Source organism: Leptonotus elevatus, chromosome 10, assembly GCF_054856555.1.
Source record: "Leptonotus elevatus isolate MCC_2025b chromosome 10, RoL_Lele_1.0, whole genome shotgun sequence".
NCBI classification, from domain to species: domain Eukaryota; kingdom Metazoa; phylum Chordata; class Actinopteri; order Syngnathiformes; family Syngnathidae; genus Leptonotus; species Leptonotus elevatus.
In genome coordinates this window covers 9,242,818-9,262,375 of record NC_141248.1, presented here as the reverse complement: position 1 = coordinate 9,262,375, position 19,558 = coordinate 9,242,818, and the positions used below count along the sequence as shown (strand labels likewise).

Here is a 19,558-nt window from a genome sequence, read left to right as displayed (position 1 = left end):
GTCTAGTCCCATTCTCACACTAGAATAAAAGCTGCTCACCAGCTCTCAGTAGAAAATATTTACACTTAATTTAAGACCCTATTAATGTCATCAACACATTTTAATTAGCTTTTCATGCATTTGACCTTCGTATTTAAATTATGTTCGGTAGAGCATTGAACAGCAGTGGCACAAGGTGTGCATGGGACCAATTAATGTTGCCTGGTCGTAAAAAAGAGAGCTTTTGCTTAAAACTTGGGCATGGAGGAATCCACAAGTTGGTGTATGTAGTCATAAAAGAAGATCAGACTGGTGAGCATCTTCGTAGCCTATATTTCTCCCATGAAATAAAAGCGAACTAATGCCTTTTTTTTTTGTGGCACTTTCGTTTGACTCGTTTTTGAGCAAAGTCCTCAAATTTCACAGACTTCCACGCAGCGAGCGTGAGCAGAGGCAGGTGCTGGTGGCGCATTACGGTGCCGCAGCACACACACAGCAGCGCTTTTCCACGCGTCACCAGTGCAGTGGGCGCATGTTTGTGCGCCGCGCACAAAGAGAGCAGATCCCTCTGTGGGATGCGCACATCGAGAATCGCCGCTCAGTGGCACCGCCGCCCTCCCTGTTTGTCGGCCGCATCTCGTGGAGTGGCAATTGGAGGAGAGGATCGAGGAACGTTACGCTAAACTGCGCCTATCTCCCACCGGCTGTGAAATCACAGCGTGGCGGAATTTGTGGAGGTGGACGCGCACCAAGAGGGAACAGGATAAAGTAAAGAGCGCACGGAATAACGTCTTCGGGTTTCCAGACACACGAACGCTTCTGCGAACAATGTTTGCATCACACTAGCGGACATTGGAATTACAATCAAAGCAGTTTCATAAAGAGGAAGAAATTGCATAAGAGAAGTAAGTATAGATTCGCCGGCTTTCATTTGATGCATTAACACGTTTTTGGAAAAAAAAAAAAAAACAAGTTGACATGCTATTTGTATTGAAATGAAATCACAGGTAATTTAACCTAATATGATCAAGGGTGGGAAATAAATGTCTTCTGCGGATATCTTAATGAAACGTTCGGAAGGGGCATCGATTCAGGGTGTGCATGTTGATAGTGGCCACTCATGCAGGATGCTGATGATTGCGTTTCTAGACAAGTCTCAAATGGTTTGGATGGTCCAACTGGGATTTAAATGGATGAGGCTCATTTCCTTCACCCAGCACTGATTCCATATGGTAACACGCTGCTCAGTCACGCAGACAAGAGCAGGAGGGCCAAAAGAAAGCCGACAACTTTATTTGTTTTTAGATACAGTGAGATATAACCTAAATTGTATTGTTAGATTGTTAGCCTACTACATACTTTTAATAATGTATGTGTCTTTCTTTCTTTCTTTCTTTCTTTCTTTCTTTCTTTCTTTCTTTCTTTCTTTCTTTCTTTCTTTCTTTCTTTCTTTCTTTCTTTCTTTCTTTCGTCAACTAATTCAGTTCAGTTGCTCCTGAGGTATCACTAAATCTAAACATTTACCCATGCTAGTGTGCAAAACTTTGTTTTTTAACTTCAGACTGCCGCCACAGACATTCAAAACATCCCATTATTCAAATGGAATTATAATCCTTCTTCTTGACAGTCATGTTTATTTATAGTCCTTTGCACATAATTTGAGAATATCAAGCAGCAGCTAATAGAGTGGTGAAACATGTCTTCGAAGCCACGCAGCGAATTATCCTATAGCCTAGCAAAATCCTGCGTGGCACTGCAGGAATGACTTTTTATAGCATCATTTGCTTTCCAAACTCGTTGGCAGAATGTGAATGGCAAACATAAATTGCAGCCAGTCACAAACGCTGTGATGGGCGGAAAAGTGATGATGATTCTAAGGGCCCGTGACTGTCAGGGGCTCGAGAAAATTATATTTTCAATTTACAGCAAGTATTGAGGTACAAATCCCTGACAGCACTCTTGCAGCCAGTTCTTTCTGACTTTGTTTTAAAACTGTAACATGGTATGAAAAAGACAGTGGGCGTAAAGGTGTTAAAGTATGTTTCTTGCTCCTCTTCCTTGACCTCCAGTCATGTATTTGTGGCAGAGTCTTAGATGAAGGTCTGGGGATGTGCCTGGCTGATGATGGGGTTGAGAAATGGATCACCGCTTCTCTCTCTTTTAAGTGTGCTCACTCCCATTCTGGGTGTCAAGCAGCAGCTGAGAGTTGCAGCCACACTCAACACAGGAGGGAGTCACAGCGAATCAGTGAATTGCACATGGAAATGCACAATATATATATATATATATATATATATTAGAGACGTCAAAGTTAAAGTGTTAACTAATTAATCACAAAAAATTATCACATTAGTCATGTATTAATGCAGATTTCATTAATTTTGACCGCAGATGATCCTTTAGCTTGATGTTTAAGTTAAAGGTATAGCATGCATTAAAGTAAAGCATTTAATAAATGTTTGTGTATGACATTCAGAATATTTGTTCATGTCAAACTATTGGGGTCATTTTTTTTCCCATTTTAAATTATGCAAGTAATTAACTGATTAGAAAAAGAGGAGGATGAGCATTCGCAGTGGATACAATTTTTTGAAGACGTCCTCATAACATTAAATGTAAAAAGAAAAAAAACACATACAATGTTGATAAAAAATACTTTTTAATTAAGCGATTAATTTTGATTAATCAAAATTCTAAGATGTGATTAATCTGATTAAAACATTTAATTGTCTTAGGTATTTAAACATTTCATTTTAGAATTTGATTTATGTCAACTCTGTCCGGAACATTAAAAATAAAATAAAGTGCAACTAAGTTAAATAGGTCTAAGAAGAATTCAAAGTCTGAAGTACATTGGAATAGTTTTAATTACTCTGCTATGTCATAAAATACAGTGCATAAATTTGTGTTGTGATTTCACACTATTCTGAAACCCCACATTTCTAAAAATTAATTTTCATGATTACTCTTAATTTAACTACAGAACTAGAAATTTGAAGAAAAGAAAATATCAATTTCATGCAACTTTTAGGGGAAAAGACTATAGAGGAATATATAGGTCTTTCATTATAATTATCTGTCATTGTTTTTTGGGGGAACATTTTATGTACTAGTGGTATCAATATTTGGTATCCATCGGTGACCGCTCAAGATTTGAGTACTCGTACTAGGATCGATCTGGAAAAAAAGTGGTGTCGACCATCCCAAACTTTATGTATTTTTCTGCCTTTTACCTCAATAATTATACCTCTTTTCTCACAAAACTAGTTAAAATGTATTATTGTATTGTCTCTTTCCTGCGGGATGAAAAATGTTTTTTGTACAGCAGTAGTGCTTATCATGTACTTGCTAATGTGTCATGCCGTTTAAACTTTTAACCACCCTATGCTGGAAATGAATTCACTAAGAATGTGCATTTAACCAATTTTCCACGGTTGTTAATATTTGAGCTTTTAAAATCGCGGTGGGGGTAGGGGCAATTAAATAAAATAATTTTCTGTTTGAGATGCGTAATAGTCATAAAAATCTGAATTCACTGGACCAGGGAGAAGGCACCAGCACGGCACGATCAATATCCAACAATTACTTCTTGACTTTTCTTTTCATCAAGCTTTCTGCGTGGTGAAATACAAACATTAAACCCTGTCTTTATTTGTTAATCACTTGAGCTATTTTTCAGTCCTCTCTGGATTATGTGAAATGGGTTGCTGCGCAGATCTTCAGTCATAGTAAATGAGAATGCATCAGTGCACGATTGACTGTGAATCTTCATTCATAAGCAAAGCAGCTGTGCATCGCATCCCTTAGTGGTGGATGCTTGTCTTCCAGGTGATTTCACAGAGATGGCTGCATGCTTTGAAAGACAATAATTAATTGGAAAATAAGTCAAACGATGTGGTGAATGCATTCAACCGTTTGTGAGTCATTATTGCTTGCCCTATAATAGAAACACGATCCTTTCCCGACACCATTATTACATTAATTTGCTACGATGCTACCCTCAAGGGTTCAGAAAATGCCAGTAAGCAGCTGTCAATCAACTGCAGACTAACAACAACAGCCCCACTAATCAATCTAATCATCTTGTTTAGTATGAGATGTTTTCTAGCCAAAGACACAAAGTGGGACTTCTGCAAAGGTAACTCATTACATTCTGCACAGCAATTTTGTGCTTGTATATTTGAAAGCCAAGAGAAAATGCTAACACCTCTATTCCATGATTAATATGTCAAGACACAAATTGATTTAGAGAAATATAAGTTGAATTGTTTATTTTCCCCTTCTGCCCACCCGCCCGATGTGTGCTCTAATGCAGTTCTTTATGAGTGCACAGTTTTGGCAGTCATTTTATCCACATTTGTCTTCTTAAGAAAATACAAAACATAAAATATTTTACAGTTTTTAACATAAAATTTAAATTGTTAGTAACGGAGGTGCAACACAGACAAAACACGGGAGTTGGGAAACAAAGAGTCTTTTTATTAGGTGTGAATTGCCTAGTATCTAGCAATTCAGTCTATCACTATTCATAGGTGACGAGTCCATGTGATGCCGATTTATCCCGATACAAATCTATAAATTGACTATTGATTTTTTAAACTTACATTTAGAAAATACTCATCAGTAAACTTGTACATATACAGTGTAAGATTTGTATGAAAATGTACGTCTAGCTTATAACTGTGAGCCATTGAATTTAAGAAAAAAGTTGCAATCTGTTTCATGTATGAACAGCATTGAAATAAAATTATTAAAGCTTAATGTTCCATTAGAACATTCTTTCTTCAATGCTTAAAGTGTGAATCCTAACTTTAAGTAAGACATTTTGTTGAATATTTCATCAATTCACTTGCCTATTGAATCGATACGAGAATTGCACGCTGTAATATCGCGATATATTGCCTAATAACATTTTTTTTTAACACCCCTACTTTTTATACAAAAAAAGCAAAGTAACAACAGAGCAGGAGGACTTGATTCAGAAGCTTAACTGAGAAACCTTGATTGTGAGAGCAGGGCAGTATGCATGGACGCAACCTTTAACACATGGCAGAAACGCTTGCATGAGAGAATCGGGAAAGGAAACCTTGACATGCTGAAGGAACCTCGGCTTAGAGACCTTGGCGTACTGTCAGAAGTGTCAATGTTTAAATCTTGCTAGTGCAATGCAAAATTATATATGACAGAATAAAGGCAATAAAGGTCAAATAGTGACTAAATAAAATCCATCCATCCATTTTCTCAACCGCTTATTCCTCACATAAGAGAGACTAATATGGGGCCATAGCAACTGCATGGCATTTGACTAAGACTAGACAAACAATGAGTGGCTAAATCAAACATTATAATTATGGGACAAAACTACAAAATAACAATTAGGCAAAATTAGACTGACAAATAGGCCTACTTCTCATCATAAGGGACAACATAATACAACCCAAACCCAAAACACAGTCGCAACAGGAAGCTCTTTAATAACGAAGTATCTGTTAATGCTTAAAATTATTGTTATCCTTAATTTTGAAAAATACTGTTTAAAAAAATATATAAACATTCTAAAGTTTGTAAAGTGTTTTTGTATTACATTAACATGTCAGCTTACACATTTTTAGTTGGATGCCTCAACAATAACAACAACAACAACAACAACAAAAATGCTTGATCAATTTTACACTTAATAGAATATTGTCATTATCTGTGTTTTGTTGATTTGGTTTTAGTTCGATTTTAGCTGTCATGTTTTCCTTGTGTCCCTGTTGTCTATTGTCTGTCTCATTAAGTTTTATTGTGTCCACCTGTGCTTGTCAACCCCGTCCCTTGTCTCATCTAATCAAGCTCCCTCGGCCATGTGTGTGTCTCTCATTGTCTCGTCAGTTTGTGTGTATTAGCCTGGTTTAACTGGAGCCATGTATTCTGTTTAGAATGAATCCAAACGGCCAATCGGAATGAAAAGGCTGAATCCGAACGGAACTTCATTCGGAATCACAGGGGTGGTATATTCCTTTCGTCAATCCGAACGAGCGTCATGTTTACACTTCAATCGGAATGGCGAGTCTACGTGCGGCAACGCGCATGCTCTGTCTTGACGTAACTGCGTCATGACGTCTTTCTTTACACCCACTGAAATGCCGGTACTTTAAACTTGTTTTTATCAATATGTTGCTTGATAAAAGTGTTAACACTATCACAACTACGGTGCTAAATGACAAATGAATTTCATCTTGATAAATCACGTGATCGTGAATGTTCCCATCTCAGGTATGGAGATTATTTTATTGATGTAACAAAGTTAATTTCAGGAGTTACAACTCTTATAACTGCTATACCTTTACTCCCACTCAGTTTGACTGAGCTCATTTGTGGAATTTACAAAAGCATTTGTTGTTTTTTTAAGGCAAAAATTATCGTTGCACTTTGCACATTTGTACACAGGCTGGCCCTTACAATTTTGACAAAGATGTAGAAAAAAATGTTGCTTTCACTGCAATCAGAAATTTCTCGATCGTAAATGTCAAATCGATCGCTGCAAATTGGGGTGAAAGCAATGGTGGCAAGGCTTTCTTTTAAGGTAGCATCTGCTACCCTATGCCACCCCGGTAGATCCGCCCATGACTGTAAATTACTTTTTGAACCCATACCTTCCTTACTTCCCTACTTTTGGGTCCTCATGCCCATCGGCACATGACAGAAATATACCAGAGAAAAAAAATCTCTTCAGTTTGACATTTTTCATTTCTCTTCAAAATGCTAAAATGTTGATATAGGAATCAGTGGCGGCTGCTGGTCATGCAAAAGCTGATTCAGCAGATCCAATCATCACGCATGCAGTAGCCGAGTTTCTGGGCCGGCCCACTGTCCATAAACCCCAAGAGACGCCGCACGTCCGATGGGCGGGAAAAAGCCCAGCATTTATTCAATGACCGTCCGCGTTTTGCACAGTGAAACAACCCACTCTACGAAGCAGCCTCCGACTGTGTAAATAAAAAAAAGCGTTGTGGCACCGCAAGAATGAATGAGAAGGACGTTGTGTCAGTTATTTGTGACAAGTAGCTGATTCTGAACAAAAGATTAAGGTATTCTAGGGCATAATGAATTGTACACACAGCAGTGCATTATAAGCGGTATGAGGCCATTATTGTGCCAAAAGTGCGTATTTCGATCCACAAATATGTAAAAATAATTTGTATCCATAAACAAAGTCACAAATGTGTAACGAGAATCCACAAATGTGTAACCAAAGACACAAATGCGTAACAAGAATCTTTACATGTAAATTAAGTTACAAATGTGTAACAAGAGTTGACAAACGTGTGACTGAAGTCACAAATGTGTGACAAAAAAAGAAAGAAAAAAGTGTGACATAAATTTGCAAATGCGTAAACTGATTTGTATGCGTTGTAAACACATATATATATATATATATATATATATAATTTTTTTTTTCTGGAGAGCTCAGTATAGTTCATTCGGTAATTTTACCGATTTGACATGTCATCATCATTGCTCTCTTTTTTTATTTAATTTTTAATTTTTAATTTTTTATTATTTTTATTTTGTATGTGGGTGAAAATGTGCACGTGCGTGTGTGTGTGTGTGGGGGGGGTGCGTGTGTGAGTGTGTATTCATTAGTTCACCTAAAACCTATTAAAAATCCCATACCATTCACCTAAACCGAATACTTCAGAATCCAGCTAGAGTCATGAGGTTGTCAGGAGACCCGAGGAAGGATCAAAGAAACACATAGTTGAATGCGCATATTATATATATCGCACCTGTAAAGACTGGGCCTCTTGATTGACTGTATTCTTACATGGGACTTTTTTTTTTCACTGGCGGAGCCAGAGGGGAGGCCGGAGTGGCACATACCCCCGCTCAAATGTGATTGGACCCCGCAGGTGTCAAATGATTGACATATCACGGCACTGGGGCAGTGGTGCCACACGTCTTGAAATGCAGCCTGCCAGCATTTATATCAATCAGAGGCCTACTAATTGTTATAATTATTGGCATAATCTTTGGATAGCCTGAAGCATCCTTGGCCCCCTTGAGAACCCCCCCCCCCCCCCCCCCATTTATAAAAGTCTGGCTCCAGCAGTTGTTACGGTTACAAATTCTTTTTACATATTTGTGGATCAAAATATGCATTTGTAAATAGTTTGGACTCAATAATGTCCCCATAAAGCAGTGTGGATGTATTTTGAAAGCTTTACAAGCTTTCAAGTGAAGCGCTTCACAAATGTGTCAAATCAGCAGAGACACTGTGCCACTGAAAACAACTAAACAAGAAACGTGCAGCCAAAGTTATTCTGGGAAATTTTTCTCACTGGAACCCGAGGCTTTTTGAACTGATGGGATAAGATACTAGAATTGGATCCCATAGAGAACGGATAGCAGTTAATACTGAGCCACTGAGAAATCCAGCATTTTCTTTGTCTGGTAGAATCCAGAAGCGTGTAATTCAATGCGATGGGTTTTCAGAGCAGCAAAATTTCAAAATACAGCAAATCCACTCTTGCTGTGACTGCATTTACGTCACACTAGCAACCGTCTCCAGGAGTTAAGTTACGACAGCACTGGCCATTAAATTACGATGAAACTTTTAATATACACTTATTGTACAGCATGTGCCTGGTCAGCACGATCTTTCCTCCTTGTTCTCCTTTTCACTGCAATGTCAGCGTTCACATGTCAAGCTTACATTTACAAGTTGGTAAAAATGTGAATGATGGTATTTTTTTGTCCATTTGAAGAAGGCCAAAAATAGCCCAGGGTTAATCACCACAACCGGGTTATGTTGTAAAGATGAGGGGTTGGGTTGGTTTCTTAATCCTGAGAGGCATATCAATTTCCACATACTGTGATGTAGGTCAGAGCTTGAGCAAAGCCCCTTCTGTGCTAGGGATACCACAATTACAGTCGTCAAGGTTCCACACACATACACAACAGAAAACTTTCAAGACTATTTAGGTCATTTATTGCTGCATGGGGTCTGGTTGATCTGGTCTCTCTGGTAGATATAATTGAAGTCTAAAAGAAAAGGTCAAAATGTGTAAATAATCTACTCTACAAAGTGTATGTATTTATTTACTATATTAGTCTCCATTCTATTTTTGGGCAATGCATTGACAGCCCCATATGCATAGTTTGTCATTTACAAATTTGCCCAATTGTGTATTTATTTTGGAACCTTCACTAATATTCAGTTTTTGTCCTCAGGCCGGAGAAATAACAGTATTGCTTTGAAAACATATGGACCCTGACGGCGTCTCGGTGTCCAAAAACTGTTCAACCGAGTTGATGAGCTTCATTCAGACAAACTTAGTAGTTTGCAAGACTTCACAGATTTTCATTATTCTTGGCACAGCACTGTTATTATCCTCAGGAAATGGCAGAAGTCCACAGTTCACTTAAACCCAAATTTTTCATGTGCTGAACACATTTTGGGAATTCATATTTATTGAATGTGTATATTCTGTTTGCATTAACAACCTTCAACACCAGATTCACACATAAGGACGATGAACTTATTCATTATGTGCTGTTTTCAAAGCCGAGTTCCTCATATTGTCAGCCATAATAGAGCCTTTTGAATGGTCATTCAAGACCCACAGAATATTGTGTTCTGTAACCATACAAACACAACACCTATCAAAGTAAACAGTAGACTCTTTTCTATCACCAGACATATTTTTTTTTAGTTATGTTCCCTTCTTGAGTAATTAGTTTATTACCAAAATTAATTAGTTTCTGACCACAAAAAAAAAGAGGAAATAAGCTTTTTATTGAAGGAACGTCACACAAAATGGTTAATTTGAAGTTATCATTTTGAAGTAATCATTTTACAAAAAGTCAATTGTGCAAAAGGATGTACAGTAGGCTTTTCTCCAGTATTGCAAATCACCAATGTAAACTTTTCTAAAATTAAGCCATGTCTTTCATTTACAATACCTGCCATGGCATACCTTTTAATCAACGGTGTCATCGGGTTTTATGGACAGGATGCGGGCAAACATAGAGTCAAAAAGATACAGTACAATACTGTCTTAAAAATAAAAATATATACATGGCTAATATTCTCGTAGAGTTTTATGCCATTATTGCCCAAAACATGTTGCTAACTACTGCTATGTTAGCTGCTTATGTTTTCTGATGTTATGCTGTGCTATGCCAACTAAGCTGTTATGACTAGCAATTTTTTAATATTCACCTAGGGGCATATCTGGATATGTGTCCTTAAATTTGCTCTGCATGTCCTGTTGACAGTTTAGTTTTGCAGTTGTATACTAAATACCAATATGCAAGTACTGTGAGGACTAAATAACTTAAGTAGTATCAGATGTGCAAGTTACCAATGCCATGGGTACGACACCTCCATACCATCACAGATGCTGGCTATTGCGCTTTGCGCTGATAGTAGTCCAGATCGTCCTTCTCCTCTTTGGCCTGAAGGACACGACGTCCATTGTTTCCAAATACAATTTAAAATGTGGATAATGGATGGTGGACTCGTCAGACCACAGCACACTTTTCCACTATGCGTCAGTCCATTTTAGATGAACCGGGAAACACAAAAGCCCGTGTTCTGTCAGATCAGTATACCTCGTCAGATCTATTTGCTCGCGCAGTTGTTCACAAAGTGGTGAACTTTTCTCCATCCTGGTTTGGGAACAACTGACCCTTTTGGGAATGTTATTTTTTATAACCAATTGTGATACTCACCTGTTTCCAATCACCCCAATTACATGTGGACTAATCAAAACAGGTGCTTTTTAAACATTATTCAACTTCACCAGAGATTTTAACGTGTTGCAGGTATCAAATTCAAAATGAGAGAATATTTGCAAAAGTATTTCATCCATCCATCCTCTTTTCGAACCGCTTATTCTCTCAAGGCTCGCCGAGGGCATGCTGAAGCCTATTATTTAATATTTTAAAAATATTTGCAGACAATAGTTTGAACATTAAATATATTGTCTTTATAGTGTATTCAACTGAATATACTGTTGGTTGAAAGGGATTTGCAAATCCTTGCATTCTGTTTTTATTTCTATTTTACAAAGTGTCACAACTTCTTTGGAATTGGAGATTGTCCATTGATGATCTCTTCTCAGCCACAAGTGTTTTAGTGATATACTTTGTACAACATGGAAATCCGTGACCAATTGGCAGTCAATCAAACTGTTCTCACCACTAATTTGTTATCTAATCCTGTTGCAATTAATTCCACCATCATCATTTTTGCGTTCATTAGTTGTTGTTTTTTACTATATTTTCACTTTCTTTTCTCGTGCAATCCCATCACACAAATCACTTTAAAATTATATCTGAAGCTACTTTTTTTTGTAAATATGAGCTCTTCAGATTATTTAAACTACACTACTGTTCCTCTTTGTTCTTTCATCTAATAAATACTGTTTAAAATGTTTGGACATTAAATGGGACATACAGACTGAAGAGATGTTAGTCTCCTGAAGTTGATTATAAGAGCCTTTAATATTGACAAATGTTTTTTAAAGACATTGACTAACCTTACAGTTTCATGTCCCATGTTCATTATTCTTGGCATTAAATGTTCATTGGAAATGTTATGCATGTGGTCATAAATGCAGTTTGCTTGCAGTGCCTTGAACACCAAATTCTTTGTTCAAGTGTGAAGTGGCGTTTTGCAGAGTGCTGGTATACACAGTCTGCCAGCTCCTATTAATAGTCAAATAGAGAGAGAGTAAGTATCTTTTGAGGTCATACATTCCCTTCCTCACTTCTCTTTTAAGCCGGAGATATGAGCTTGTTAGGCAGGATGAGAAACAAGCATAGTAGAAGAAAACACACCCATTAAGCAGCTGTTTCTTCTTCAGTGCCACCTGAAATTTGCAACCTAGATATTTTCAGCTATTTTCTCCAATGTTGCTTCCGGCTCCCTTTAGACTCGCTTCCCATATTTTGACTAGTTTTGCAGCACTTTTAATGCTTGCTGTATTTCTGTCCAAATGTCACATTTTAATCACACCTGTACTTGCTTCCCTTCAGATTAAAATTCTTGTATTCACAAGGAGAGAATTCTATTCACAAGTAATTGGATGAGAGTCCCATTAGCCCTCTGCAACTAAAGATGATGTTACCATGGAAACAAATTGTTCTGCTATCAATCACAGGATGCCTTGCAGGTAAGTGATTTGAACATATTAGTGATGTCCTTGTTGCCATAGTTTTTCAGACCTCAAATCAACAGTTGATTTTTAATTGCATTTTTTGGAGGGGTGTGTCATTCTTGTAGTATATAATGTGTGCTTTTGAAGTCGATTTTCTAATTAAAAGTCCTATTTAAAATATATTCAGTACTTGGAATATAAAGTTCTTAATAAGGTAGAAACCCAATTAGTGCATCGGTAAACAACCCCAAGACATCTCCAATGAGACTAATACAGTACAGTATATGTATGGCATGATATCCTTGACTTTCCCTTGAGGACTGTCCTAGCACACATAAGCAGCAAACTGTCAGGGAAAACTGGGAGCCCATTCCTGTTCATGGACTGCCCAGATCATTATCAGGAGCCGTGCAATGAATCTAGCCAGTCATTTAAGCTCTATTCAACACGGCTTCGCTCGCTGCCCTTGTGGCCACTTGGGACTAGAGAGACCAGCACAAAATAACAAGCTCTGGTCAAACGACTTGGAAATTCCATATTATTTCCACTGTCTTGTGAGTGGGACTGAGTACTTCAGAATCCTTAAAAATTACAACAGCTGATGATGCTCGTTATGTTAAAAACATCACTTTGTTTGGCTATGTATATATATTCTTTGCCAAAGGTTTATTTGAATTTAATTTAATTAATTTATTTATTTATTTCTTTGTTGTGCCATTAAATATCAATCTAAAGTATCCCTTGGAATGGAGTTTGTGTTATTGGTCTAACACAACTAGTTAAAGCATGTGTACAGCTACAAGCCACATGCTGCAGTGTAAGCATTCGGGCACCAATTAGTTCTACTCTGGCCGCCTGTTGGCTCTGCCTTCATTTGATACCAGACTTTGTTCCACTTCCCTACCTTTGAAGCGCTGAAAGATGTGTTCACCCATACAGCCCTCTGTTATGTGCATGCTGTCTGACATAGATTATCTGAAAATGTTTTACTCTGCTTTACTCAGCAACTGCATTGCTTACAAGGAATTATTTATTATGGAGTCCTCAACCTTAGTCTTTGCTATTATTATTATTATTATTATTATTATTATTATTATTATTATTATTATTATTATTGTTATTATTGTTATTATTGTTATTATTGTTATTATTGTTATTATTGCTATTATTGTTATTATTATTGTTATTCATGTGGTGCCAGTGTGCTACATAAAAGTTTGCTACACTAGTTAAATTCTACCTAGTGCAGTATTTTCGCCTTAATGTACACAGTATATGAGTTATTGCTAACATTTGTAATCATTTGCATTTTCGTTTTGAAGCAGGGTGATACTGTGGAGGCAAATATGTCTGCATATGCAGTTAAAGCCCAAGATAAGCGGGGTGCATTTTCCTCGCTGCAAGATAAGCAAATAATATACACACCGCACCATGGGAATAGACCTAGTGCATTTATTTTCAGAAAAACAAAGCAGGATCAAAGAAGAAATAGTAAAAAAAGAAATAAAAAAGAGAAAAAGAAAAGCAAGCATAAAAAAATGAGTGAAACATTCTTGACATTTAATATCGGTCTTCTCAGTCTTTGTGGTTTTCACAATTTTGGGCTTTGTCTGCAGCCTTTACAGACGATGTCATATTTCAAGGGCCCAGATTGAGGACAGAGCCAGTTGACCTCATTTTGCCGATCAACTCCCCCAACCGGCAGGCCACCATTATGTGTGATGCAGAAGGGAGCCCTACTCCACAGTACAGGTAAATTGCCTCATCAAATTTATGTCACCTGCTAAACCCAATCTGGTCTGCACACATACAATTCCTCTGCGATGCTTTGATATCTTTATTTCTGTTTCCACAAGGCTAAAGATATAGCGTGCATAATGGTATAGGCAAAATAGACTTTGAAGTCATCTGGCAAAATCTCCAAAATAGACTTTGAAGTCATCTGGCAAAATCTCAATGTTCCCAAGAAAGTTTGATGCATTTTCATTGCTGTGAGTCACGGTATTCCCACAGTGGTGAATTTGCCACACACAAAAAAACATTTAAAGAGATTGAGGTTAACTTCATGAATAATGTGTTTTGGACGGTTGTGTAATCAACATGAAATGCTTATGATATATGTTTGGAGAAGATAACTAATTTGTCTACTTTGCAGCACGTTAAGTAGGCCTATTGTCTTTGAAGCTATTTCCTGCAATGGGATTCTGCCTAAAAAGGCATCTGGTGGCGATGTTGTGGTAGATTGTGTTTCGGTGCTTGGTCAGCACCATGTAGATGCACAGCTTGCAAGAGGGCGGGTGCAGTAACCTTGTGAGTGACATTACTTTCAACATAAACATATCGGAGGAATGTTTTGCAGGTTATGCTTTTGATTCTACTTTTTCACCATTTTCAATCAGATGCTAGCTGTTTACTTTAATGTAAAAAATGTCAGTGTAATTCTTTTAAATGGTGCATTATGAATATTTAAGTCTTGTCAAGGTTTTCTACAGATGAAATGTGAACCCCAGGCAGAACCCATACAAGATTTACACCCACTCTCAGACCAAATGAAAAGACAATATAAACAGGGACATGCCATAATTGAATGTGACAAAACAATTACTGTACACCTGATCTTGCCAAAACATGACAAAACATGAAAGGACAATGAGATACCGGGGAAATACAAATCTGTACGCTTCCCAACCTACTATGGTTTAAACTTTTGACCTGTCATTTATGTTCTATTCTGAATAAAATATTGAAATTTGGCACTTCCACATAATTGCATTCAGTTTTTATTCGCAATTTGAATAGTGTCCCAACTTTTGGGGAATTGGGTTTGAAATACACTTTTCAAAATAAATAAGTAAAACTAAAACTAATACTAAAAATAACTAAAACTAAACCAAAACTAAGCATTTTATTAAAAAAAACTAATAAAAACTAACAGAACCACCGTGAAAACTAATTAAAACTAACTAAATTTAAAAAACAAAACTTAAAACGAGATAAAAACTAACTAAAAGGAAAACCTCCAAAACTATAATAACCCTAGTACTCACCCATCCTTAATGATATGGAATAATCAGCATCTCTCAGAAAGCTTCATGCTTCATTTCAGTAGTCACTTGGTGAGTTAATTTGTCTTATGTCTGTATAGGCTGCATTAGTTCACTTCCCAGTTAGTGATGGCGGAAATGGTAATGTTGTCTGTCTCTGTATGTGCCCTGTGATTGACTGGGGACCAGTCATGGGTGCAGTTTGCCATTTTGCCAAAAAGTCAGCAACCCTGAACAGGGTAAGCAATGTAGAATATATATGGACGATGCCTTTTTCTGTTAGTATAAAGATTTGCTGCCTGAAAAGGCCAAAAATAATAATAACCCTCCACCCACATGTAGACGTCTTAGCAGAACCTTAGTATACTTTACAATCAGAAGCTACATTGTTAGCTAACACTGAAAAACTACAGCTCTGCTTACCTTTGGCTTTGATAGAGTGCTTCAGCAGCCACTTCAAATTGCTTCTTTTTCTCTGGGTGTTCAGCTAAGTTGAAGCACAGTGGGGAAATAGGTTATTATGTTAATAAGCTGTTTTATAATAGAATAGCTCACTCACAGGCACATTTTCACAAATAGGCAGTTAACTATAAGATTTAATTGGTTGCTAAGTTTCACACTTGAAGAGTAGGCAGACACTCCAGAGAAATACTGCAACTTTTTGTTCACAAGACATTTGGAAGTTTCTAGAATATGCCCCCATTTAGGTAAAATATCACGATGACATGACTGATTAGTCAACACTGGGTTTTAAAACGTATTCATTGACAAATGTCAAATCAGAACACAAAGCCCTAAGCTTTCTCGAAATATCAGAAGCGTAAGTTTAATTGCTCTCGTAAATATTGTCGATAACACAAAATGTGACAATAGCTACACATGCTTTTAGATTGGATGTCGGATATTTGTACATTATTATTTAGTTGAACAATGTTGCGTTAAGGTTTTGAAGAATGATCACTCTATCACTATCCAAGCCCCTTCTTCACCTATTCTCGATACTGCGAGTGTACGGAGAGGAGCCCTGACAGAGTCTCTTTTGATAAATAGTCCAGTGAAGCACCGCAGCACACTCCAGGGCTGTGAGCTGGGCTTTATGAATACACCTGTCACTGTGTTTACTATGAATCTGCTGTAACACAAGATCAAGGACACAGCAGTGATTGGGAAGAAAAAACAACAACACACTAGATGGTCTCCTATCATGGAACATGACTTTAAGCAGATTTATGGCCTTGCCTGTGTTTATGGCTCTGCACCAGGCATAATTAGAAGTGAGGGTGTATAAAGATAAAGATGTTTGTTGAGAGCCTGCATTTATCTGCACAAAATGACTATTTGCCCACACTAGTGTACATACATATCCACACATGCTCTTTTGCAGTTCCATACGCCAATAAAAGCAAGTATCTTAACACATTCACTCCCAGCCATTTTCACTGAAGCAACCCCCTTCGCTGTTTTACTGGTTTTTGACTGATTTTGCAAAGCCCACAGAATCTTGTGTTCTATTGCTATAAAAACATGGAACCTGCCAAAATAAAGATTAGAGTCTCTTCTTTCATCAGGAAAAAAAAGATATTTCTATCTGTTTCCGTTTTGCAATTAGCATTAGAATATCGCTAAGTTTCATCGTTATTCACAAACCTGTTGAAAACACTGGGAAAACGAGCTTGTTGCAACATGGCCCTGGTTGATCTCGTATACTCTGCTGCCACCTACTGGCCTTTTTTTGTAATAACTACCATTGCTTTAAGCGACCTCTTCATGTCTGAAGCTGCATTCATCTCGCATAAAAAAACACAACAAAAACATATAAATACGTTTTGGGGAGTGAAGGACAAAGAATTAAAAACATACTTACAAATGTTTGGGTTTGAACGAGTTAAATGATTTGCTGTTATCAAATCACTGTCACATCATTCAGTCTGCTGAGATTATTAAGCAATGCTGTGATGTAACTAAAGATGTGGTAGCAGGTCTGCATGCACCCACTAACAATGTGGGGCGGAGGTTATTGAAAGCCAGATGTTCCCATCAACCTTATGTCCATACTGAGTGGAACTGAATGTTTTGTTGTTTTGTTTTTTTCCCTCCTGTACATCTTACTATGTATACAATGGGCTTAATCTACCACTCGATGACCAACTTTCAGGATGTTTTTATTTGCATTTAACCTGGTCCACCTGCGTCTAATAATGCTATATTTCAACATTAGCCAAGGTGCACAGGGATACACAGTATGCATTATTACTTTTCAGGAACCAATATTACCTTAAATGTATCTTAAAATATGTTGCCTATTTTTCATAGAGCAGCAATGATAATCTCTTCAATATAATTGAAGATCCTGAAGAGCAATTTTGATTTAGCAATCCGTGCACGTGTGTGTATGTGTACAGTTTATGGCATGTGCGGTCTCTGTGGGTGTCTGGCCTAAAGGAATGCCAGATGAGACCGCGCTACACTATAGTCCCCAGTCTATTTGATGAGATTTCATGCAAAATGTATGTGAAACCCAAGGTTATGGCGAGTTCACTCAAGAGGCTCAGATCTGGCTGTGCCTATACAACACAACTAAAAGAAAATAGGACTGTTGGACTAAGAGTAAGCTCTTCTCGGACTGATCGCTGTATGATGTTAGATATAATACAGTTTGTTTGAGTTCGGGTTTCACACATTTTGAGTCCTTACCTGCTGTTTTACGAAAGCATTATACACCACTTAAAACAGATGGAAATGGTGATTCAAGTGCGACATTCATGGAAAACGCTACTGTCATTACTGATTCGCCATTGCTGTTCACTGTGTTTTGTATTTTCTGGATGTGAAGCAACAACCAGGTATCCACTTCACTGTCAAGAATATCAGTGTTTCTCATAATCTCTCTTCTTTAACAAATGCATTCGGTATTACAAATACTGTAGAGTGACATGCTTTTTTCCAATTAATTTATTCCAAAGTGAGATGTACAGTGATCACAAAATGATTTCCCTTCTAATGATAGAATACTGTAGCGACTAAATATTTCTAGGTACTGTACATGTGCAAGAGGTAGGTATGAAAAGCTAGTTGGTTTCCTGGTATTTGGAGTGCATTTACTTCACTCAACGTTTCAGCAGCATGCGCACAAAGGAATGGCTGTCTGCCCACCTCTCTTTAAAATCAATCATTCTGGCGGCTGCAGTTTTTAAACTACTATGGTACAGACATAGCTGAAAATATGGAATCCAATTAAATGCACAGAAAATGTGAATGTCAAAATGTGTTTTATTTTAATGCCATTATTGTGGATGGATATTTTTAGAACTTAACTTTGACGAGATGGCTTTTAAAAGGAATGTCAGTGGAATATACAAAAAGTGGCCACATTAAGTGACTGCCACATACTTTTAAGATGAATAGTGAAGTCATGAAAGACAGATGTGTCTTTTGTAGTCGGTCAGTTAGGAAACTCTGCGAATGTTGACTGGTTTTAAGTCAACGTGAAGCATATTTTAACTGCCTGTTAGTCTGCCTCGAAGAATTAAATAAAATGAATTCTTTTTTTTCTGAAAGACAGTTGAACAACTGTGATGTGATGCCTCAGCAAATCTGAAGATTCACATATCACATGGTCATATTAACAGCAAAACGACTCTTTTCTATTCATATCTTTAAAAAAAAACGAGTATTTTGCAGGCACAGCTCTACGATCAGAAGTTTAGGGGTGCTGGTGCCAGAGCACATCCGATAAGAGCATTCTGACCACTTGCAATGCTCCTAGCTAAAAAAAAAAAAAGTCAGATAGCTACTAGTAGTGATGGCAAAATAAAGCTTCATGAAGCATTTGCGATATTTTTTGACTCCTCTAGATGGTGCTCTTGGTTTAAAGATAAAGGCAAGTGCAATGAAAATGGATTACATTTGCATTGCATCTTTGAATCATGAGTGCCATCTCGAGGAGTCAAAAAATATCGCAAATGCTTCATGAAGCTTCATTTTGCCATCACTAGCTACTACCAAACAGCATCAACAGTGAAATTAGGCCTGGTAATGAAAACCATGTGCTGATATTGAGAAGTTGAGAAATGTACAACATCTCCTTGTTTAAATAATGTAGGGACACTCACTCGACTCTCCCATGTGACTGGAAGACTCAGTGAAGAAGTAGGCGGAATTGGGTTGATTCAACCATTTTTGAGGCAATATTTGTGGCGATATTGTACTGTATTTTTGTCTTAAGATCTCTCAAATGTTGGGGTTGGTTGGATTTAATTTAGGGGTGCTTCAGGAAAAAATTGTAAAAAAATAATGCTGTAAAACAATATGTAAAAATCTTCAACAGTGCCTGTGCTGAAAATCAACCTAAAAGACAAACAATATTTTAAGTGGGTGTGAAGATCA

General features: G+C 37.4%; 1 protein-coding gene across 1 annotated transcript in view; it reads left to right on the top strand.

Moving 5' to 3' along the window:
- The first annotated feature begins 437 nt into the window (after positions 1 to 437).
- LOC147166957 (contactin-3-like) overlaps positions 438 to 19,558 on the top strand; it is a 57,535-nt gene continuing 38,414 nt past the window's right edge. The window contains exons 1-3 of the mRNA XM_086087012.1: positions 438 to 884; positions 12,007 to 12,143; positions 13,745 to 13,880. Of these exons, the coding sequence (XP_085943138.1) occupies positions 12,089 to 12,143; positions 13,745 to 13,880 (191 nt within the window). The 5' untranslated portion in view covers positions 438 to 884; positions 12,007 to 12,088. The remainder of the gene's footprint in view (positions 885 to 12,006; positions 12,144 to 13,744; positions 13,881 to 19,558) is intronic.